General features: G+C 33.4%; 1 protein-coding gene across 4 annotated transcripts in view; it reads right to left on the bottom strand.

Annotated features, from left to right (window-relative positions):
* AGMO (alkylglycerol monooxygenase) overlaps positions 1-26,052 on the bottom strand; it is a 323,670-nt gene that overhangs the window by 153,656 nt on the left and 143,962 nt on the right. For all 4 annotated transcript variants that reach the window (XR_012508187.1, XM_074367405.1, XM_010967147.3 and 1 more), the window contains exons 9-12: positions 25,679-25,813; positions 24,059-24,175; positions 9,281-9,363; positions 4,192-4,297 (exon numbers count right to left, since the gene is read on the bottom strand). Coding sequence is in view for 3 of the 4 variants with exons in the window: in XM_074367405.1 (XP_074223506.1) it covers positions 4,192-4,297; positions 9,281-9,363; positions 24,059-24,175; positions 25,679-25,813 (441 nt within the window). In the remaining variant the exon portion in view is untranslated. The remainder of the gene's footprint in view (positions 1-4,191; positions 4,298-9,280; positions 9,364-24,058; positions 24,176-25,678; positions 25,814-26,052) is intronic.

Raw genomic sequence — 26,052 nt, 5'->3', positions numbered from 1 at the left:
TTCTAGATAAATAGAGAAGAGTCACAGGGCTACAAGCTGATGTTGCCAGTCAGTATATAGTACATTGATTTATAGAAGAAAGAGAATTAATTGCTTCTATGACACTGATTCTAATTATAGCCTCAAAGAAAAATGATGAGAACACTCTTGTAGGATAATCACTCTTAGTTGGCCTTAATTCACATTGAATGGAGTCACTGAGGCCATACATTAGAGTTCTGGACAACTTGTGAGATGCAAAAAAACAGTTTTATTAACACTATGATAAATAGCAAAAATTTACATAAAGTTCTAAGAAATAAAACTGTAAGGAAAACACAAGTTTGAAATTCACAATTAACAAATAAGAATTGGTAACTCGTTTTAATTTTAAAATTTTTGAACTTTAAAAAGAAGTGGAAAATGCAAATCAAAACTACAATGAGGTAGCACCCCACACTGGTCAGAATGGCCATCATTAAAAAGTCTACAAACAGTAAATGCTGGAAAGGGTGTGGAGAAAAGGGAACTCTCCTGCACTGTTGCTGAGAATGTAATTTGGTGCAGTCACTCCGGAAAACAGTATGGAGATTCCTTAAAAAAGTGAAAACAGAGCTAGTATATGATCCAGTGATCCCGCTCCTAGGCATATATCCAGAGGAAACTCTAATTTGAAAAGGTACATGTAACTCAATATTCATAGCAGCACTATTTACAATAACCAAGACATAGAAGCAACCTAAATGTCCATTGACAGATGATTGGATACAGAAGTTAGTGATACACACACACACACAAACACACACACACACACAGAGGAATACTACTCGGCCATAAAAAGAATGAAATATTGCCATTTGCAGCAACACAGATGGACCTAGAGATTATTATACTAAGTGAAGTAAGTCAGAGAAAGACAAATATCATATATCACTTATATGTGGAATCTAAACAAAAAAAATGACACAAATGAACTTATCTACAAAACAGAAACAGATTCACAAACAGAAAACAACTTATTGTTGCCAAAGGGCCAAGGGAGGGGGAGGGATAAATTAGGAGTTTCAGATTTGCAGATACTAACTACTATATATAAAATAGATAAACTACAAGATCCTACTGTACAACATAGGGAAATATATTCAATAGCTTATAATAACCTATAATGAAAAAGAATGTAAATATATATATATATATATACACGTATAACTGAATCACTATGCTATACACCAGAAAATAAAATTGTAAATCAACTATAATTCAATAAAAAGTAAAATAAAAAGCCTGAATAACAACAACAAAAAAAGAAGTGGAAAAAAAGGCTGCTTTTCACAGGTCAAAATGTTGATAGTAAAATACTAGCTCAATGTTTTCCATATAGTTTTTGACCTCTAGTCAGATAAGACTTGTTCAGATTTAACCTCGGAAATTAAATGGTTAATAATAATAGTATTTTAATAATGATAACAGTAGTAAAAATAGTTTTTATAACAAGAATAATAACAGTACTAACAGTAACATGAATAACGGCAACTAAAATGTATCAAGTGCTTCCTATGGTCCTCCCTTGTGTCTTTTAATTTTTCCACCAAGCTTCATGGAGTAGATGTCATTATTACACTATTGTTAGAAAACGTTTTAGTGGCAAATTACAGGCAATATCTGCACTAGAAGAATTGGCCCTGTGTGTGCTTTTCTGGAAACAATAGGTAAGCAGCTTCAAAGATTTTGCCATCATGTCCTGCCTTCCTTGAATCATAAACCAAAGATAACTCAGAGATAAATTATTTAAACTATTAGTCTTTTCAGAATACTTTGCAGTTAAATGGATAAGACCCTTTATTATTGCTCTTTGCATTTTTCAAGGTGCTTTTGCTACACTGCATCTGAATTTTCATCTAAAACCCTTGAAGTGGATGAGCACTGCTATCAATATACGGAAGAAAACACTGTTAGGTAACCAACAGCTCTGGTGTCAGACTGCCTGAGTTGTGTCCTGGCCTGTCTGCGTGTGACTGTGTGAATTCAAACAAGTAACTTAATCTCTGTTTTTCAATTTTCCATTATAAAAATAATAATAGTGACTACGTCATGAGTTTGATATGAGGACTAAATGGAATAATGCAAGTAAGTCTTTACGACAACGCATATTAGCTCTCATTAAACCTATTTTACAGGTGAATGACCCGAGGCACAGAGTCTAATGTCCAGTAAAGCAAGTGTCAGACTAAGAATTCACGACCATAACTTCTGGTTCAGCACTATTGCTCCTCCCCAGCCCCTATGTCAATTGTTCCCAAACTTGACTTTTGGATCTCATGGTGAGCCAAAGAATCGCTTCGAAGGATTCTTAAGTTCATTTAAAATAATTATAATAGCGCCTAATATTTATTAAGCTTGTACTATGTGTTAAGCACTAGACTAAGACTCTTACATAGATTATTTCATTTAATCCCCAAAACCCTATTTGACAGACATTTTTAGTTTATCCTTTTACAGGTGTGGAGTTTAAGGCCAAAGACACAAAGCTAGTAAGTTCCTGAGCCAGGAATCAAATTCAGACAATGTAGCTTCAAAGCTCAAGGCTTAACCACTCTCTTTCACCTATTGACTAAGTAAGTAAATGGATGGACAGCATTTCACCCACAGAGTTAGTCATACTCAAAAGCTGGACATACTACACTGCCCTTCACTATCTCATCATGAAAAACCCCAAACGCAATGGTTTTGTAAGCATACATTTTCACATGTTTACAGCATGGATTAAAGAACATTTAAGATAAGCTACCATAATATACTCAAGAATTACTCTCTTTTATGCCTACAATTAGAACATCTTTCCTCGGGTAGAATATGAAAATGCTATTTTTTTTAAGTTTCTTTTGGCATGTATATTTCTAAATTTCATTAAATATGTACAATTTATGCTTCCATTTGACTTTAGGTTGTAATCTCAAGAAACAAAATATATGTACACATATAAACCTTGTTTAATGCCTATTTAAATGCAGAATGTATTAGACTAGATGAAATCCAAGGTCTTGATACTATGATTTAATGTTTTAATTTATTTTTTAGAATAGGAAATATGTTTACATGGTTCAGAAATTTTAAGGTACCAAAAAATATTACCTTAATGAACAATCTTCTCTCTACTCCTTTCTTCTAGTCACACAATTAACTTTTCCCAACCATGTGTTAGGTACTTGTTTAGTTTTCCAGATATATTTACACGTACACGAAAACATTTATATAGTTATATGCATATAACTACTCTGCCTCATTTTTATACTCTGTGCCTTGGATGGTAGCAATACTTCTCATACTTCACATGCTCCCCTGTATCATGTTTTATTTATTTCCTCTCTCTCTCCATTATATATATATATATAAATATATGGAGGAAGCTCAAATATATAGCATTTTATATAAATACTCTGTATTGGTACTAAAGATTTCCCTGTTTCTATTTATAAATGCATATTCAACTTTATAAGTGAACCATAATTTTTAAGCAGTCCCCTACTAACGGCCATTAGGTTGCTCAGCACCAAAGTTAACAACATAACCTTTAATTTAAAAGAGTAAAATCATGTCCATTAAAACCTTAGCAATGAGAATGAAGTTTTTTTTAACGGTTGTTTAAGATCTGAAGTCATAAACGTGCATCCCAAAATTTAATGTAGTTCTTGGAAGATAAGTTTTATCATAACAAAATATCATATCATAAATAAAACATATTTTTCAGCTGCAGAAAAATCTCAATGACATTAATGGTTTTATTTCTATAGAATTATTAACTTTTGCAGGCAACTGACAAAATATCTTAATCACAATTTTCACTTTAACAGCCTAAAAGAAAAGTCTCAAATGGCAGAATATCTGCCAAGAACTTTTTGTGTAAAATCACTTCTATCACTTGTTGAGAAAAAACTATATGGCCTAATTTCTTTATAAACATTATGCAATGCAGTTTGCTCAACAAGTTTATGGAGGCTAATGGTATGAATCCAAAAAACTGAGACTCTACAATATTAACTAGCGCAAGGTGACATGGGTAAGTATTGGTAAGTAATGAGTGGGTAAACATTTCCGAGGAGTACTACTAGCCACAAAGTAGACAAAAACAATGTTGAAACAATGTTGAATGAGTGAATTAAGTGTGCAACAGACGCTTATTCCCACTATAGCTCCCTAAAGCAAATGTCTTACCTCAGAAGCAAACGCCAAGGAAGGAATGAAAGGCTTCAGGTGACCAAATCTACACAGCGTTAGGAACGCCAAACAACGGAAAGTTTCCAGAACAGCTGCCTTAGATCTGAAATACAATGTCATTCACATACACAGAATAAGACACAGAATGCATCTTTTTAAAGAAAATCTATTCTTTATCAATTTATTGCTTGGTTTGAGCATTCATGGGAGTAGGGTGAAACAAATTTTCAACGAATAAATAAAGTATTACAACTAAAGTTCTAGAGTTCAAAGACTAGATTCCCCTCACTCACTTAACACCTTCATACTTCATTCATTTAATAAATGACTTCTCAGGAGGACTGAGGGAGCTGCCTACTCTAAAATAATGAATGCTTGAATTATGAAATATTGGGAACACGAGAATGTGTAGTTAAGCCTAGTATCATAGGCAGCATAAATAGAGATCTTTGTTAATTATCTTATGATGAATATTCTCTTTATATGTATAGTATTCTTGAAATTCAAACTCTAACATATATGAAATATGTATATGTTGAGTGTCACATCCAGATAGGCATTTATCAAGTGCCTTATAATAATAGTAATGAACAGCTACTTTAACAGCTTAAAAGAAACTTCATATGATAATCAACCAACATTGGTTGTATAATGAAATATTTTTATAAAGACAAATGGTATTATATGACAGGTGAATTTTCTAATGAAATATTATTGAATTAACGTCATTACGATATGGCTATATTTTATGTAGTTAATTTAGAATGTAGAGGTAAAGAAAAAAGTGAGAAAAATCTAAAATAGTGTATTTATTAAGCTTAAAAAATACTTCAGCCATCAGTTATGACATGCTTATAGAAAACTGAATGTAACATTTTTTGTACAAAAAAGACAACACATTTTTTTCAAATAATTTAAGCTCAATTAAAACAAAGTAACAGTTCATGATTCATTTGTATCCAAGTAATGTGATTGGTATGTATGTGAAAAAAAAATAAGAATTTTTCCCCTTGTAAAATAATGCTATATAATTACTGTAAACTATTTTGTTAAAAAATTGATATCAGGTAATTTTCAATGATAAAACAGAATATAAAATTTCTATTTAAAAACATATTTATTTTTACTGATTCTGTTCTATGGTTTACTTTTTAACTTTTTATATTGTGAAATGAAATATACATAGAGAGCAGTACACAACACAGGAACACACAGCTCAATAGTTCTCAACAAATAAACAACCAGACCCCCACCACTCAACATCAGCAGCCTCAAAGACATCTCACCTCCTCAATGCTCCCACCCTGCCTCTATCACAGAAGGAACTGCAACCTGGCAGTTTATCATTCATGAGAATCAGACCCTTTCTTGCTCTTTTTTAGTTACATTTTTACTGCTCTAGCAAGAATTGCTAAAAACTACTCTTTAGTTTTACCTTTTTTTACTTTTAGAAAATGGAACTATTTTATGTGCATTCTTTTTTTGTATTCAGTATCTTTCAATTAATGCTGTCAGTGAGCTCCATCTACACTACATCTGCATGTAGCAGTAGCTCATTCTTCACTCTTGCACAGCATTCCAGTGTGTGAAGAGACCAATACTTATGCCCCCGTTCACCTGGTGAAGGGCATCTGGCTTGTTGGCAGCATTTGTTTATTATGAACAATGCTTTCTTGGCCGTCTTTCACATGTCTTTGGGTGTATCAGTTAGTACATACCTGGGATTGAATTGCCAGGTTATAGGGTGTATATATATATATATATATGTGCAAGTTTAGTAAAATTCTGTTTTTCAATTTAGGTGTCACAGTATAAACCAACTTTTTCAAAGTGTGAGCATTCCAACAGCTAGTATTGTCAATTCTTTTAATTTTAGCCATTTGTGATATAAGGTCCTTGCTCTTTATACAGTTTGCAAACAGCATCAGCTACCTGAAAGTTTTAGATTTTTACTGTCTTAATAACAGTTAATTTTTGAAGAACTGACTTTCTTAACATTATTACAACCTCATTCATCAACTGGATCTGTATGATTAGGCACTTCTGTGGCCCATTTAACATTTTTACCTACTCCAAGGCTGCAGAGATATTTTACTGCGCTACTTGCTCGAACTGTATTGGTTTCACTCTCACTTTTAAATCTAAAACCCTCTGACCCTAGAATTAATTTTTTATGGTGTGGAATATCTGTCAAGCTTGTTTTTCTTATTCCTATGTGGAAATTCTATTTTTCTAAGACCTTTTATTGAAAAGACGCCTCTGCTTTTCCCATAGCTCTGCAGGGACACCTTTGTCACAAATCAAGTCTATGTATATGCATAGATCTGTTTCTAGGTTCTCTGCTCTAGTCTGTGTGCCAGTAAAACAATGTCTAATTACTGTAGCTTCTTAATAAATCTTGATAGCCAGTAGTGCAATTCCTGCCATTTTTTTTTTTTTTTTTGAAATCTCAAGACTGTGTTGGCTATTATTGGGCCTTTGTATTTCCATGTACATGTATTATAGAAAGAACCTGTCAAGTTCCACAAAGAAGAAACAGTTTACAATTTTAATTCAAATTGCACTGAATATGTAACTCAACTGGTGAGTGTAATATTTATAATACTGAGCTTTCCAATCTATGAACATAGTTATCTCTCCATTTATTTTAATTCTTTATTTTTTCAGAATATTTCACTAGTTTTTAGTGTGTTTTAGAGAGCTTTTACTCACTTTTTCAGGATTGGTTTTTGTTGGTATTTGATATACTTGATGCTACTGCATATAATTTTTTATTTGCTAGTATATAAAAATACAGTTGATCATTTCTTTAAAACTTTTCCTAAATTCATCCACTAATTTGAATACTCTCCCTATAGATTCCTTAATTTTTCTAATAAATTCTTTTCCTATATTTTAGATTAATTAATATAAAGTAATTTTCTACTTATTAATTCTTTTCAAATCCTAATGCCTTTTCTTTCTTCTTCCTTCCTTCCCGGACAGTTTCCAGAACAGGGCTAAATAACAAGCATATCTATAACTGGCTCTCAATTTCAAAAGAAAAACTTCAACATTCCACTACTAAAGGTGAAGCTTGCTATAGAAGGGCATATAAGTAGTTTTTGCTTCGCCTACATTTTTGCTGGATATAGAATTGGCAGTAATTTCCTTTCAGCACTTTAAAAATATCGCTCCATCCTCTCTGGGTCCCTCTGCACTGGTTTGGAGCGACATACCTGCATCTCAGTACAAGTTCCTGGGGCAGGCCAGACACAGCTGAGACTTTTATATAAATACATACAACGAGAATGACTTAATGTATCAGAGGCGATATCGTGGTAAAACTGATAGCTTGCTTACTTGGCCTGTTTATCTGTATCCATGGAGATAAATAAAATCTTCATTAAAAAATGAAATTTTACTATTGTTGTTGGCTGATTGCTCATTTTAGTAAGTATATGCAACCAAAAGAATTTTGATCTTTAAAATGTGATTCTGATTCTTTGGATCTGGGTAGTTATTTCAGATTGTCTTGTGACTCAGTTTTTCATTTTCTCTTTTTATGGCTCAGTATGTACTTAATTTCTAGCATAGAAAAGTAGGGCTGGAGAGCCAAACAAAATGAATGATGAAAATGAACTCAATTTTTTTTAACTATTGAAGGAAATTAGTTTAAAATCCTACACATTGTTTACATATCCTTATGTGAAGTGTGCCAGCTGCATCTTTCTTTACCAAATGTTTATGAGAATGTGTATTGGACACAGACCATTAACCAGTAAGTTCATGTGGACCTGGATCTCGAAGAAACTCCAGAATAGATTTATATTCCAAAACACCTATTAAACATTTCTTAGGACAGTGACATAACATTCAATATAAATTAAATGTATGTTTATTGGACTTTTATATTTAAAATTTCCTAAAGGTAATTTGGTTACTGGTTACCTACTTGAAAAACAATTACGCTACAACAAGGATAAGATTTCAAGAATGATGGAGCTTTTTTGCAGTTTTTCAAAGTTACAATATTTGTAAAATCTGTATTATATAAATTTTGGAGTCACATTGCTTGTGTTCGTGTTCTGTTCTCTTACTGTTCTCGTGTCTGGCTTGATCTGTAAAATAGGGTTTATAGTAATTCTTAGAGTGTGGTGAGAATTAATAACATGCTGAATGATATATATTAAGTACACAAATATTGGTATTAGTATTAATATTAATAATTGATAAATACTAAGCAATGATGACCAGAGAGTTTTCTATATACCTCCTGCCATAAAAACAATTTAAATTTGTTCAAGTGAATGTATTTTCTGGTCAGAGTACTATTTAAAACAGAATTCATTAAATAATACGGTGTGTGAGGGTAAATGTCATAAACTTTAAATACATTGGCCCTCCATATCCGTGGGTTTTGCATCTCAGATTCAAAAAACCTCAGATGGAAAAATATTCCCCCCAAATTCCAGAAATTTCCAAAAAGCAAAACTTGAATTTGCCATTGCTAGCAACTATTTACGTAGTATGTAAATTGTATTTACAACTATCAATATAGCATTAGGCTTTATAAATAATCTAGAGATGATTTAAAGTATATGGGAGGATGTGCATAGGTTTTATACAAATAGCACACCATTTTATAAAAGGCACTTGAGCATCTGCAGATTTTGGTATGGGGAGGGGGGTGGGGGGACGGTGTCCTGGAACCAACCCTCTGCAGGTATCCAGGGACAAGTGTAATACATTTGGGCATACGTATGAATTATGTAATGGCAAAGATAAAATACTCAAATATATTTTATATTTTATTAAGTACTCAGGGTTACAGTCTATGTTTTGCCAAATTAATCATTGTATTTTATAGAAATTTCTTAATATACTTGAAAAAATATAAATTTCATTTAAAAGGCTTAAATTTAAAATGGATCCTTGATTTAAAATCAGATAAAGTACTACTCTACCTCATTTTCAATGAAGATGTGAAATTGCAGTTTCAACTTAAATTTTTAATAACAAATATTTGCTGAATATCAAAGTTTCACATATATTTTTAAAAATTACATTATAAAGTAACATAAAATGAAAGAATTTCACTTCTTACCTTTGATCCAGAAGAAATCCAATGGAGGTCAAGGTCAGGATAATGAAGCAAACCCTCAGAAGGAGAGTGACCTGTGATAGCACCTGTTAAACAAATAGGTCCTTTAGGTGAGTCATGAGAGGAGCATTAGACAAGGAAATCATCCCCAAATTTTATATTATAGTACACCATTTGTCACTGACATTTTTCAAAAGGTTGAATATGCAGAGAACATTTTGCTTTTCCTAATGTCATTTAGTTATCTTGTCAGACATTTGGGGAATGAATTAGAAAATTCCACAGTGATGTTTGGCTCCAAGTGTTCTTTCTAAAAATCTTCCTTTAAAGTGTTGACTTTCATAATTCTTTGAAACACCTATGCCTCCATGTATGTAGATATCACTTACATTTTTATGAATAAATACCACATTCCAATGGTTATTTTTAATATACCCAATTCTTTGTGGTTTCAAACCCAAACCTGTTTTTAATATAGAAAATATTTAAAGGAGAATGTGTTTATGAGTGCAAACATATATATGAAAGAGACTGCACACACCCACTCACACTCACATTTGATGAAATCTGTATGTTCCTACACACATGTCAAAGGTCATTTTTTGAATTACCATGACAAAAAACAACATATTTTTACATCAAAAGTATACATTAACTATGCATTTTGTTTACATGTAAAAATTTGATAATAACGTTTTTTGAGCATCTACTATTTTATAGCTTCTATACATCACGTTAATTCTTTTAATATTCCCAACAAACTTGCAGAGTAGATATTATATATGCTTCATATATGAAAAAACAAAGTGGGAATCCAAAGATTAAGTAACTTTTCCATCATCACACAGAAGTAAATGATGCCTCTGAAATTCAAAGCAGACCTACCTGACCCGAGAGTGTGACAACAGTAGAAGACACATGAGCAACAGACTTAAAAGGGGGCAAAGGCAGAGATCTACACTGAAGTTACATAGCTCATGTTAGGGCCAGACGATTACTGCTTCAGATGGGGAGTGGATCAATCAGTAAAGCAAGGAGTTAGACACAGCCAATGGATGGTTCCCCTGCTCATTGATGGTGTTTATGTTTCACCTTTATAAGAAGGCTAAGGTTGTTTTAGGTTGGCTAAATAGTAATCAAGACATTATACAAACACCCTCTTGCTTTTTGCTGAAGTAACTAGAGGTAATCTCAAGTCATTATTAACTAATAGATACATCAACAACTAAGCTGCATCTGTCCAAAGTTACAGACAATAAGCAAAAGCCACCAGTGGCAGTTGCTTCTCCCATCCAATACCTCAGCACTAAACTAGCTTTTAAATCAGCTCTGTCTCTCATAGTCAACTTCTAACACCTCCCTATTCGCTTTCCATATGCCTGGAACGGCACCTGGAATTGCCAAAGGCTTCTAATCATCCAGAGCCATAGTTCAGCAGAAGAGTATGGCTGAGTAGTCAAAAATCTAAATAAAAAGTTCAGAATGTTTAGGAATATGGGGACAGTGCTAGGAATCAGATATAGGATGGGGAGCTCAGAGGACTCCAGGATGTTTTAGTGGAGAGTGCTATTTGGTTATGGGGAATTCAACAGTGACTGCTTTGGGACAGTAAAGAAAAAATATACCAGAAAAACATTTTCTTGGTGGTAGGAGTAACCAGGTGCACTTAAATAGATTCGTGTTCACTTAAGGGAAACGTTTTGTCTTTAAAGAAAAATGCTCTTACACCATTACTGCTTCTTTTTGATTTTTTAGGGAAAATTTCAAAGGGAAGGGAGAAATAATTTGTGCTTCAAAATTATAGCATAATTTTAAATGCTCTATAAGAGTGTACGGTTTGGTATTATTCGAACCTATCGGCCATGTAAACATGGTCAAATCATTCAGCATTTCTAAAACTCTGTTATGTGTTTAGTACGTTGGAAACAAAGTTCGAGTCTGGCAAGGATGACACTAAAGTATTTAAAAGAGTGCTTGGCAACATAAGTCAACAGACGGTCATGATGATTACCGTTATTACGTTCAGGCTAAACTAACTTTCCAAATGACACTTAGGCTAATCTTAACTAATTACAATAAGATAAGGAAGCACAAATTAAAGATTTATTAGCTCTTTCACATATCATAGGAAATTCAGAGACAGGAAAAATATATTTTTTTGTTTTGGTTAAAGAATTTATGATCCCTGGGGGAAAAAGAAGAACCCTTCTTTCCACAAACTGCTTCATAGCTAATGGTGTTGGAGTGAAAATCAACTGAGTATACCCTATCCAGCTGTCTACTCAGGCCTCTACTTGGCTAATACATATCTGAAACTTAGCATGCTGTGCATTCGATTTTCTGCTCCACACCACACACTCCCCAGTTCTTCTTATTTTAGGAATGACACCTCCAGTTTTTCATTTGCTCAAGCCAAAAATCCGTAACTCATCCTTGAATCTTTCTCTCACTGTCTACTTCTAATACATTAGAAACAGATGTCAGCATTATTTGTGAAATACATTCAAGATAAAGATACTTGTTACAAACAACACAAAAAGGATACCCTGTTTCACTCCCAACATGATCCCTAGCACAACTAAAATATCCCCCTAACTGGACTCTCCACTTCTAAACTTTGTATCCACCTGTCATGGCCTCCCACCCCTGGGGTGTAGCCAGAGTTTTCTTTTTAAAACAGAAGTCATAGTACATCATTCTTATGTTCTAAATCCTCCAGAAGCTTCAAAATTGCACTTAGAATAAAGCCCAAAGTCCTTACTCCGGCCTCTACACAACGTATCCCCTATTATCATCTCATTCCTAAGTAATCTCTGCCTGTCACTCGTAAGCCATATCAGAAGTTTTGCTCTTCCTTGAAAATGACAAATATCCTTCTCACTCAGATCGGTTTCATCTACTGCTTCTTCGGCTGAGGTATGACTTCCACCAGGGGTCCCCAGGTTCATTCCTTCGTAGCATTGAAATTCATGCAAGTGCACGTCCTTGTCTGTCCTACATCAAATAGAACTTCTCCATAATCTTTATAACATTATTCTGTTGTATTGTTCTCCATACAATGTATCATTTCCGTAACACTCATACGTTTGTTTGTTTGTAACTTCTTCAGCTGTTTGTTGTCTGTCTGCTCCCACTCCCCTGAGATGTTTCCTCTTCTTATCCACTATTACATCCCAAGTGCCTAGAACACTGCCTGGCACATAGTCATATCCAATATATGTTTTTTGAATGACTGACCAAATGATTTATATTTTACATTTGTGTTTGTTATTCATACTTCTAATATAATTTTAATTGGCTTAGTGAATAATTTAATATTACAACATTTGATAGTTTAGTTCCTTAAACTTCAAAATTCAATTCTTTTATTATTAAATAATTATTTAATATTAATATATTAAATACTTCAAAAGATTAACTATTTAAAATATGTATATATTTAGTTTCTTAAAAACAGCATTGTCCTAAAAGTGTCTGAGTTTACAGGAAACTAAGAATACTAGAAGAGGGAATTCAATACAGAACACATACACATCCATTAAGAGTCCATTTTCCTATGGGACTCAAGTTTTTCCATATAGTACCCTTTGATAGGCTAATTAATAATCAAGTGATCTGTAGAATTTAATTGATTTCTACACATGCATTCTATGAATATTTATTGCGGTAAATAGGAGTTTAAGACTGTGAGCAAGAAAGACAAAATTCCTGCTCTAGAAGTCACGACTTTAATCCCTACTGATAGGACCACAGACCAGTAACACTGGAGCAAAAATGAAAAAAATAAAATAGAATAGACTTGGTAGGCTTTGACCATTATAAATACTTAGCCTCCTGTGTTGTAAACAAGATGTGAAATGACATAAAGCTTGTTACTTTTTATGGCAGTGTAATTTTATCTTTCATTGGGTTTACTACCATTTCATACCACTCACAGCTAGCATATCTTTCATGTAAAATACTGCTGTCCTAAAGTGCTGAAGTAGAATTATTCTAAATTGACCTTTGACTGTAAGTCTTTATCACAAAAAATATGAGAAGGTTCATAACTATAAAAAGCTTATGAAGCAATGAATTAATTTGCCTCATTTAAAATTATTTTTCAAATCCTGAGCAATTTGATAGCCCTATTTCTGTACGTTTCCCAGTGTAGGAATCAGTGCCCAGATTTGTATGCCTGAAGAGCAGTACCCTTCTGCAACTTTGAGTAAATGAGAAAAAATACTCATGAGATAACATTAACTGCATAGGAACTCTAGAATTACTTGTTTGACACAATGTTGTTTAAACAAATAACGAAGGTGTGGGAGTCCTTCCTTTGCCCACAGATCTATAAAGAAGAAAGACTTTTTCTTCATACATATATATATATACATACACACCATACACACATATATAGTATATAGTATATATATAGTATAGTGTATGTATATATATAGTATATGTGTGTGTGTGTATATATAGTCAGTTTACAATGTGTCAAATTTCTCCTATACAGTATGTTTCAGTCATACATATACATATATATATTCATTTTCATATTCTTTTTCATTATAGGTTACTACAAGATATTGAATATAGTTCCCTATGCTATACAGAAGAAACATGTTGTTTATCTATTTTATATATAGTAGTTAATATTTGCAAATCTCGAACTCCCAATTTAACTCTTCCCACCCCCCTTCTCCCTGATAATCATGTTTGTTTACTATGTCTGTGAGTCTGTTTCTGTTTTGTAGATAAGTTCATTAGTGTCCTTCTTCTTCTCCTTCCCCTTCTCCTTCTTTTTTTTTTTTTTTTTTTTTGATTCCACATATGAGTGGTATCATATAGTATTTTTCTTTCTCTTTCTGGCTTACTTCACTTACAATGATGACCTCTCCAGGTCCATCCATGTTACTGCAAATGGCATTATTTTATTCTTTTTTATGGCTGAGTAGTATTCCATTGTATAAATACAACAAAGCTTCTTTATATAGTCATCTGTCAATGGACATTTAGGTTGTTTCCATGTCTTGGCTATTGTATACAGTGCTGCTATGAATATTGGGGTGCATCTATCTTTTTGAATCTGAGTTCCCTCCAGATAAAAGCCCAGAGGTGGAATTGCTGGATAATATGGTAAGTCTATTTCTGTTTTTTTGAGGAATCTCCATATTGTTTTCCATAATGGTGCACCAAACTTCATTCCCACCAGCAGTGTAAGAGGGTTCCTTTTTCTCCACACCCTCTCCAGCATTTATCGTTTGTGGACTTTTGAATGATGGCCATTCTGACTGGTATGAGGTGATACCTCATTGTAGTTTTGATTTGCATTTCTCTGATAATTAGCAATACTGAGCATTTTTTCATGTGCCTATTGACTATTTGTATGTCTTCACTGGAGAATTGCTTGTTTAGGTCTTCTGTCCATTTTTTGGATTGGACTGTTTGGTTTTTTGTTATTAAGTTGTATGAGCTTTATATATTCCAGAAATTAAACCTTTGTCAGTCTCACCTTTTGCAAATATTTTCTCCCATTCTGTAGGTTGTCTTTTCGTTTTGCTTATGGTTTCCTTTGCTGTGCAAAATCTTTTAAGTTTAATCAGGTCCCATTTGTTTATTTTTGCTTTTATTTCTATCATCTGGGTAGATTGCCCTCGAGGAACATTGCTAAGATTTATGTCAGAGAATGTTTTGTCTGTGTTTTCTTCTAAGAGGCTTATAGTGTGTTGTCTTATATTTAAGTCTTTAAGCCATTTTGAATATATTTTTATGTATGGTGTAAGGGAGTATTCTAACTTCATTGATTTATGTGCAGCTGTCTTACCCTTGCTGAAGAGACTGTCTTTTCTCCATTGTATATTCTTGCCTCTTTGATGAAGATTAATTGACTGTAAGTCTCTGGGCTCTCTATTCTGTCCCATTGATCCATATGTCTGTCTCTGTGCCAATATTATGCTGTTTTGATCACTGTAGCTCTGTAGAATTATCTGAAGTCTGGGAGGGTTGTTCCTCCAACTTCATTCTTTTTCTTCAGTATTGCTTTGGCAATTCTGGGTCTTTTCTGATTCCATATAAGTTTCAGGATTGTTTTAGTTTTGTGAAAAATGTCATGGGTAATTTGATAAGGATAGAATTAAATCTGTAGACTGCTTTGGGTAATATGTCCATTTTAACAATATTAATTATTCCAATCCAAGAACATGGGCTATCTTTCCATTTCTTTAAGTCATCTTTAATTTCCTTAATCACTGTTTTGTAATTTTCCACATATAAGTCTTTTACCTCCTTGGGTCAGATTTATTCCTAAGTATTTTATTGTTTTGGATATGATTTTAAAAGGGATTGCTTCTTTACTTTCTTTTTCTGCTATTTCATTGTTAGTGTAAAGGAAATGTAAATGATTTCTGTATGTTAATTTTGTATCCTGCTACCTTGACAAATTCTTTTATCAGCTCTAGTAGTTTTTGCATGGAGCCTTCAGGGTTTTCCTATAAGTATCATGTCATCCACATTAGTGACAATTTTACCTCTTCTCTTCCAATTCAGATCACTTTTATTTCTTTTTTCTTGCCTGACTGCCATAGCTAAGACTTCCAATACTATGTTGAGTAGAAATGCTGAGATGGGCATCCTTGTCTTGTTCCAGATTTTAGTGGGATGGCTTTCAACTTCTCACTGTTGAGTAGTATGCTGGCAGTGGGTAATAAATAGCTTTTATTATATTGAGATATGTCCATCTACACCTACTTGGGTAAGAGTTTTTATCATAAAAATGGGTGTTGAATTTTATCAAATGCTTTTTTCTGCATTTATTGAGATGATAAGCCTTTTTCTTCTTGAATAGGATATCACCCTCATACTATTCTATAGAAAAACTCCAATGATCAACATAATTACCTTCTATATTTTCCCCCTGACAAATCTCACCATATCAGCCCTGTACACTATGTCCTAAAATAACAGTGCGTTTCTATATAAATTCTTTTTTAGAACTTTGTTTATTGTCAAAATTAATTTGATAATATTTGCCAAAATCTAAGGATTCAGACACAAAAATGTCTGGATTTTATTATATCAAGGTGGTGCAATTTTAGGAGTTTCTCTAAAAGTTTTCTGAAAAGATCTACTAAAGTTGTTATATTGATTCAAAATGCTCATCTTCCCAAACATCTGTAAAATGAGGTCAAAATTCCCTTACACTTAAACCTCTGTAATCTCTGATGTGAAGGCAGAAGAAGGGCTGCTGGCACACCTGCTCTGTTACCTCTTCATCCTCAGGACTGTGAGGGCTTCTTCCAGATGCCTTTAGCTTCTGGATTTATCATGCTGAAACCTAAGGCTTGAAGATGCTTCCCAGTATTACAACACAGACACAAGAGCAGAAGCCAGGGTGATACCATAATGCAATTTGTAATTCTATAGAGATTTCAAGAATTGATATTGAAATAACATCCTGCTTTTCAAAAAAATTACCAATATTGACTAAATAGATTTTCCCTACATTTTCAGCACTTTTGGTTACTGAAGCATACACAATGAAATATGATTAGAATGAACATTTTCTATAATTTCAGACAAGAATCAAAAACAATAAACATGTCAAAGGTGAAAATATATTGGCTAGAAAGTATAATGAATATATAGTTCAGACACGAACTGACATGGGGTGATTGAGTTTTTACAAAAACATGTAAGAAATAAAAGCAAAAAACTTCATTTTAAAAATGTCAAGTAACATAACTTAAAGAACAAGTTACATGGCAGTTATATTTAAAGTATGATTCCACTGCATTAAAAAATGAATGTGCACCTGGAATATCAGAATATAGAGAAACAAGGGCTGGTTGACCTTCCCACTTGAAAACAAAACAAAACAAAGCAAAATAATATATCTGAAACAATTATTTTCAATACCCTAGAAACCAGGCAACAAGGGTGAGCGATCGCAGGGAAATGGGAGACAAGTGATGGGACTCCCCCCCACCCCCAACTACTGTCACAGCTTGCTACTTTGAGAGTTTCTATGTTGCAGCACAGAGGGAACTCAGACGGAATATCAAAGAAAAGAGAACTGCATAGACAGAACTTTAAGAAATCTGCAGACAGTCTAGTGTATCAGCTCATGCAAGTGAGGAAACTATCGAAGGCCAGAAAAGGACTAGAGCTTGCAATGCCCAGTGCTCAGACAGGGCCAGGCATGGTACATGTTCTCGCCAGCCAGACTGGACAGCCTCATGATTCACTGCGCACGGGGTAAAGAACACGGACGGGTCTTACCTCAGAATCGGGCGGTAATTAGTCCATGACTGAGCAGCCTCAGTAATGAAAGGCCCTATGGCGTGTGCTTAGGAAGATGCCCATGTGGACACATTATCGTTCTTGGATGTTCGGGAGAACTACTTCAGGGGTCACTGGAGCCTCTCTGAATCACCAGTATTTGTCTCAAGATCTCACTGAAATCAATATACTAACTTTCTCTATATTCTTGAAAGGCTACTTTTATTTTTTCAAAGAAACAAGTAGAAATATAAGCTATACACCTTTCAGTTATTTCCCAAAATACAAAAGATAAAAGAAACTTTAAGACAGTTTTAGACAGACAAACTTCCTTTTCATAAGGAAAATTTTTAATAAATATGGCCCTCAAAAACTGTGCAGACTTTGAATTTCCAAAGCTGAATTAAAATGTCTAATTTTTATATATTTTTAATACATCAAAATATCTTAATTCAAATTATAATCCATTTATCATTGGTTGTGTTTTTAAAGAAGCATCCTGATACCAAATTTCGAGACAGTATTAATAGTATGAAACTATATTTAATTTCACAGTTAATATTTCATTATTTGATGAAAAAGGCATTTTTTAAATGGGCAATTTCCTACTTTACTATATTTCAGTATAGTGGACAAAATATAGTTTTCATTGGAATTCACCATGGTCACTTTTCTAAGTTCCTGAAGTTTATGCTTATTAGAAAGGTAGCTTTTGCTAATACCCTTCCTTTACTACATACATATTTATTACATCCATTTCATGGCTTTAAACTATAATTGATGCTCAATTTAGCTCACATTTCTTTTTTTCATATTACTTCAGTTACCACCTAAAAACCTGAGGAAATTAAATTAAATCCCAATGGACCGCATTGGAAGAAAACAGTACGCACTGGATATTGATTTGAGAAGTTTCACACAGAACCTATGCTAGATCTAATTTGTGCAAGTGACACTCTCTGTTATGAGAGTACAACCAAATATACTGATTTTTTTCCAAAGGTCTGTTAAAACATGTCAATATGAAAACATTGGTTACAACACTGCAGCACCCGTAATATTTTACAGAGTACAGCATCCAGGGGAATTTATAAAAATCTGTTTCCAGGTTTATACTGGATATTCTCAGACATCTCATTAACCTGAAATACATCACCAAATAATCTGCTAAAACCTCGCTGCAGTAACTTTATTATACATTCTATTATAAGACTCTGTTAAATATTCAGACTGTTTTGAGTGTGTCTATTATTTAAAAGGATAGCATTGCCTTTATAGTTTTACTTTGGAAACATGCTGGTACATCCGTATTTCCATTTCAAACCCATATTCATGATATCACCCCATGAAGTGGACCCTGGCAGCTGAGGAATTGATTTCCCAAGCATTAATAAACTAAAATCAACATAAAAGACTGTGGGTCATATCACTAAACTAAACACTCTGTATTTAAATGTATGCATTGCAAGTTTCAGTTCGAAAGGAATATGCCTTGTACACCATTCTGGTGGCCATCAAATTGCTTTTTTGACTCCCGAAGTTATTTAAACAGAACTTGCACACATGAAACAAGTAAGTATTTATCTACTCTGGTATATGCATAAACAGAAAAGGCTGTGGGACCACAGCAGGGTCCCCAATTACAAGTCAGCCACAACTTTTCTATGTGATTATTGGCTACAGTGAATCTGGAAAAAAAATATTGCTATTGGATTTTAATGTCTTCAGATGCTTTTAAACATCCCTGAGACTAGAAAGGCACTATAGAATTTTGCAAATAAGCAACCTTTTTCCCCTAGTCTCACAGCATGTTTTTAGTAGAGAAAAACATGTGTGGGAAACAAGCAAATGCACTTTTCAAAATTCATTTGTGTCAGGAATGAAGCTGTCTCCAACTCTAATTTCAATTTGAAAAGGATTTCATCACTTGATATTTCTCTTTCTCGATAGAGCTAACACGAGTTTCTCATATAGTTTTTTACGACAGTGGAAAAATCTTGTGAAAACCATGGTATGAGTTACAATATTAATATACACCCTGTCTGGCTACACTTATACCCAAGAAGCACTCATACACACTTAGACATTCAAATTCTCTTGGTGAACTTAATATTAAGGCCTCTCTTTCAAAATCAAAATGGGTACATTTTTATTTCTATAAATTAATATAGTTTATTTTGAGACTATTTAGTATAACTGAAAAATTCAATAATGCAAAATGTACTCAGTATCGATCAGTATATCAAAAGTCAGATGTTCAGATGCAGATGACAAAGCTTTTCTTCTGGTGTTATTCAATTATCTCAGCTCCATTAATGCGTGCATATTTTAGTCATAATTTAGGTGAAACAACATAGTAGTTTAACAAAGTAATCAGTGATGAGTTAATTAGATAATACTTGAAGACATGATTATGCGGCCTTAGGTGAAGCAATTAATAAATCTAACCATCATAATAGCTTGACATCTACATGTGCACTACTAATACTGATGTAATTCACACTCCTGAAAGAAGTTCCTGGGTTCAAATTTTGTCTCTTTTGAAGCTAAAGGCAAATGAGGAATTGCTTTTATTAACTGTAGCACGTATAGGAACCACAAAACAATAAGCCAGTGTATTTCCTACCAAGATATTTTCAGAGCATTTCTGGTCACATCATATCCGATTTCTCATTTTCACTTCACAAAATGGAAACTAAAGTTTAAATCATGGTTTTCTGCTATTACATATTTTCCTGTAGTTTAAAAGTCTATTACATATTTTACTATAATTTAACAAAAATTACACATCGACAGAGAGCGCATGTAAACTTGTCTGTTGTCCAAAATTGGGATCACTATTTGTAGCAAATTTTGACTGTTCATTTTAAATGCAAAAGCTTATGGACAACATCGATCATTAAAGTCTTTAAATATGCTTAAAATTAAAATGGCTTTCTTTTCCGTAATAACTTTTTGTAAACCTGTTTTATTTAGCAGGACACACTGTGACATACGCTGTTATTTGCCCAACCAGAAAACTTGCCCCATATCTTCTGCACTGATACTAGGCTGATTTTGTTCAAGTATAAGGAGGGGATGTGCTCAGAGGGAAAGTGAACCCTTTTAACCCAGGGCATGAATTATGCTTAGAATAATTCATTCATGGTTAATTCATGACCTGGTGTTAAATTATTGCTTCAGTGTGGGCATGTGAGTTAGTCCTGAACAATGAAAGAACATTTGATGGGAAATATTCAGGGACTTTTCCCCCTTCTTCTTAAATGAAATTTACATAACGCTCTAGGAGAATTGCACTTGCTGCCTTTGGTCACAGTGTGAGGACAGAATGCCTGGAGTTGCTGTAATTATGATGATGGAAGCCTAGAGAACTGGAGAGAAGCCTTTTCGGAAACTCTACATGTTTGAACTGCTGAATTAATCAATCCTGGAAGTACTTGCCTCTGATTTTTCAGTTATATTTAAGCCACATTTAATCGGATATTTAATTTCTTTAGAATAAGATTTCTAGTGGACACTTATAGATACTTCAAGTAAAATGATATCCTGCAAGAAAGTTTATGATGTTACTTTATAAGTGTTTAAAGATTATTATTTGAAAACATGTTCAATTTACATGGTATTTATGAGTGAGGAGGATTCATATAGATCTAACGTTTGTTATTTTTGCGTTATTGAATCTATTTCCCTTTTTCCATGTACTATCATCTCAATATTCCTTTCAAGCCATTCTGTCCCTCCTCTCAGACCATGAGGATCCTGTGGGGCAGAGCCTGTCCTCCCATTCAGAGACTGAACAGTCTATGATCCAGGCCTGATCACATGGATTGGTTCAGTGATATCCAGATGAACCAACCCACAATGTCAAACTCCAGTTTGGAACTTTCGCTTCTGGAGTTCCTTGTGTGGCAGTATTTAAAGCTAGAGCTGCTGCTGGAGGACAGCCTGCGTTGAGAAACGCGTAACTGCAAAACAGAATGAGAAAATTCCACAAGACGTTACTTGACTCACTGGATCCAGCCCTGCCTAAAGAAGAAAAATCCCAGATGCTTCACTTATATGAGTTAACAAATTCATTCTGAGTTGAATTTCTGTCTCATATATAACCAAAAAAGTCCTTCTTAACACATTCAGTAACCTACTCATCTATAGGATTCACTGTGTGAGGCATATGGAATACTTGGGATTGTTCCAGTGGAATTAATATACTGGGATCATTATAATGATAGTTAATTATTAAAAGTACTTCCATGGGATTTATATATTTTATTATTAAAATAACCTTATAATAGGCTAATTTTTCTGTGCATATTTTTATTAATTTCTATTATGGGTTTTTCATGGATAGACTGATATCTGTCAATAGCACAGACTTATTCTTTGAAAAGGTAACTCATCTTGCCTGAATTCACTGCCCACTAATCCTACTTATATTCACTTACACATTTTCTGGATTCTTGTAATTTTTTTTAGACTTTTTCAGAGTATTCTTTATGTCTGAACAAAACTTCTATTATATTTTTTTAACATCATTTTCTGTTAGTACTATATAACAGATACTTTTTTTGGCTCTTTTAATGCGCTTAATTCTTTTTAGTTCTCTTTAAACTGCCAATGAAGTCTTTGACTTCCTCATGTCCATTATACTTTTGTGTTTTAGAAGTTTAATTTTATTATTTCTAAATATGCTTCATCATTTTACAGTCTTTTGTTTCCTGATTTTTCATAATTTAAAATTTCTTTTTAATTTCAATTTTTGCTTCTTCAAACATATTAAATTTACTTAATTTGTGTTTTAATTAATTTTACTTTCAAAATCTATTATTTTGAAGGTTTAATTCTGTTGTGTGTGGTTTCTGCTAATGCTTTGTCACAGTGGCTGTCCCCTTGTGTGTTTCTGTGCTTTTTATCTCTGAGTTCGCCATCACTGAGGCATTACCTGGGGGCTATGCTGAGATGTGGGGTTAAGGGGATTGCTTTAAGCATGATTTGAATATGAGTATTCTAAACACGTAAGACCTAATCTGGGACCATGCTAACTATATCCTTAGTTTAGGTTCATAAATCAATGGATAGTGTAAATCCTGGATCCATATCTGAGTGAAGGCTGGTTTGTAGTTAGAAATTCTCAGGAAGGCTTTTTTCTGCCTCCTCAAAGCCAAGTCAGGTAGAGACAAGTTTCCTTTTTATGATTCTTGTTTTTTTTATCCCCACCCCGTCCCCTTCGCTGAGAGTAAGTATTTCTTTTGTTTTCAGTTGTTTTATTTGAAGTTCTTTTACTGACTATTCACCAGTGCAGGCTTTTATCTTTGTCTCTGGAACCTTAAGGTCTTGACCAGCAGAGACCATTCGAGGTCCTAGGACAGCTGTTGGGAAAAGCTGAATTCACTGCCCACTAATTCATTGCATTTACACATTCTCAACATTTTCAGCCTCTAAGGAGTGCCTCAGTTTTCTGCCAGCTCAACTATACAATGTATTTAAAGAAGTTTTTTGTTTTTGTTTTTTAATTACATTTTATACAGCAATTCTAGGTGTTCGATATGTCTTAATAAAAAATAGGTGTATTTAACTTATCATTTTGCTCGAAATGGAAGCCTCCCTTCCCCTGTTTCTTGAAAGCATAACCATTATTCATATAGAGCTACTATGTGAGCCCTTAACCTTCAGCGAGGTTATTTCATGAGGTACATATTTTCTTGGAAACAAAATCAAAGACACTGATTTTTCATTCTTCTGTCATCCTCTTTTCAATTTCACCTACTTTCAACTTAGTTACCTTCCTACAATTTATGTACCGCTTTGAACTACTGTAAATCCTTTCAGAAGAATATAATATAAATAAATCAGTGAAATGAAACACATATTTAAAATGCCTCTGTTTTTATCTTTTTACAGTTTACAGTGCATTTGTACCTATGTTAGGTTATTTTTGTTTTCTCCAAAATGTAGGCAGTGAAGGTATTCTCATGTGGCCCAAGAATGACTCTCCAGGTAGTAATGCCTGAATCAGACTCCAGATTCTAAACCCTGGTCTGGTTCCCTTATATTTGTGTAAGACAAACAATATTTTGACTATTCAGAAAGGACCAAATTAATGAAGTAAAACCTACCTCACAATCTCCCTAAAGTCAAGGTATCAGGGTAGTCTCTAATTGAAGATAAATATGTTGAAATTGATATAAAGTCTGCTTTTCCCAAAACATGTAATTCTAACTTCTGGAATACTTTTTCTTGTAATTACTGAATAAGTTATTTGTGACAAACCATTTTCTGTTTATCATGTAGATCCATGGTGTACCATATGATGGATATTTTATACAGAAACACTTTGGATATAATTAATCAACTTACATTTAACAGTCTAGAAGAATTAATTTACCTGTTGGAATGTGAGATATTGTCAAAATTAAAAGACAATGACAGAAAAGAACAGAGCACAGCTATAATAGAAGGAGGTTACTTTCATTTTCAAAGTGACAGTTCTCTCATACTCTGTTTAAAATGGACACCACTTACAGCTTTATCTGCAAAGGTCTCTTCATAAAATGACAGCATCAGAGCAAACTGCACAACTGTATATATTCTTAATAGTTGAGATGCTGCTGATGAGAAGGGAACTTCTTTCCCTGTGACCTAGGAAGACAAGAAAGAAGCCTTCTTGTTATGTTGCTCCCTTATCTCTCTCACTGAAACTCATGCTAAGTGAAGAGGAGACACGTAAAAAGAAATGAACAGCTTTGCTAGTCTTTTTTTTTTTTTTTTAATCCTCAAACTGAATCTAAGATTTATTATTTTGGATAGAAAAAATAAAGTTAGGAGACTTGCTTTTCATTTCAGAGGCATTAGGATTCTGATCTAGTCTGTTTTAAATATAGCAATGTAAGAACTGATACTGATGATAAACATAACCAAAATGAACATGGAAATTGAAACATGAAAATATGTCCATAATTATACACGAAAGTACAGCAAAAGAGAAGATGGAAGGTGATTTGGGGTAGTGTAGATAATCATGGCACAAAGGGAAATACTGTCTTATTGAAAACAACTTTCCCATGATAGTCTTCCCAGGAAGACTCTAATTCTGTTTTTATAGTGCAGATTTAGGCATCAATATGACTTTAAAATTTTCACTTTGAATTATCAATTAAAAAAAGAAAAATAATAAATGGACCACAGCTGACTAGACTTTTTGGACCTGAAGTATGCAGATTATTTTTATCTATATCAAGTTATATCCTTGTTACACAACTAGCTGTGAACATAATCAAAAAGTCTGGGAAACTTCAACATGCAGCTTTCATAACTGGATGAAAAAATATCCTTATTTAGATCAGGATTTTTGAAAAATAATAATATTCAAATAAAACATGATTTTATTTCCTCAAAATATTGGCAAATTTTATATTCATAATAATCTTTGAAATCAATAGTGATTTACTCTGTTGTTTCTATATTACTATTAATGACAATTATTTTGATAAGAAATCATAATATATATCCTAAATGATTGGAAAGAAATTCCTTTTTCATCTTTATAAGAGGTATTCCAGATTCAAACTGAATTTTTCTTTGTGGTTTCCAATGTTTTAAATCTCTACCTTGTTTCTATTTGTATTTTAATGGGATTTCTGTATTTAATGCTACTGCTCAACTATGGAGTGAATAAAATTATGGTCTAATCCAATAACCATATCATCTTGGTGTAACTATAGACCTCCAGTTCTGGAGACCTCAGGTTTTCATGGACAAAATGAAGGCTAAACTGAATAATTTTTAAGGCTTCCTCCATTTCTCATATTCTAGCTTCTGTGACTGATCCACAAGTGTTTGCATAGTTCCTGCACCCCACAAAGGCTCTTTGCTGTTGGTTCGAAGGATCTGACAGCCAGCCTCTGTTACTCTGCCCTCAAACCATGCTCCCTAGTAAGAGGCAGTGTCACCCTGGGAGAAGGCACCCCTTCACTGGTCCCTAAGTGGTGTTCACTCTTTAAGTTATACTTGACAGGACTGCATGTGCATAAGGGAACATTTTTTTCAGATTTGCATGAAGTCAGCATATATTACAGGCTGGCTGTAGACCTGACAATATAAGATTAATCTTCACCATCATCAAATTCATAAACTCTTATTTACCTCTGGAATTTCTTCACTTAGTCCAAGTCTTGGTTTACCTGGACCCCATCCTGGTCCTTTAAATACGACAGAAAACTTATTGAAGAATCCAGGTGTGGCCCAGAATGTAGTCCAAATGTAAACTAAATAGTGGAACTAGAAGAATAAATATATAGTTTATTTAAAATATGAAAAACCCATAACCAAAAAGATTAAATACAATAAATTATAAATTTTATTTTATTATTTAATGTAAGTTACATATTAATCTTCAATAAATAGGTTATGTATAATTGATAATGTTGATTAATATGCAATTGATTTCAAATTGAAATTCATTCTATGCATTTTGCATACCTTTAAGCTTAAATGTGTTCTTACCGGTATTTCTGAAG

This window comes from Camelus bactrianus, chromosome 7, assembly GCF_048773025.1.
Source record: "Camelus bactrianus isolate YW-2024 breed Bactrian camel chromosome 7, ASM4877302v1, whole genome shotgun sequence".
Taxonomy (NCBI): Eukaryota; Metazoa; Chordata; class Mammalia; order Artiodactyla; family Camelidae; genus Camelus; species Camelus bactrianus.
This window is presented reverse-complemented; position numbering and strand designations above follow the sequence as displayed.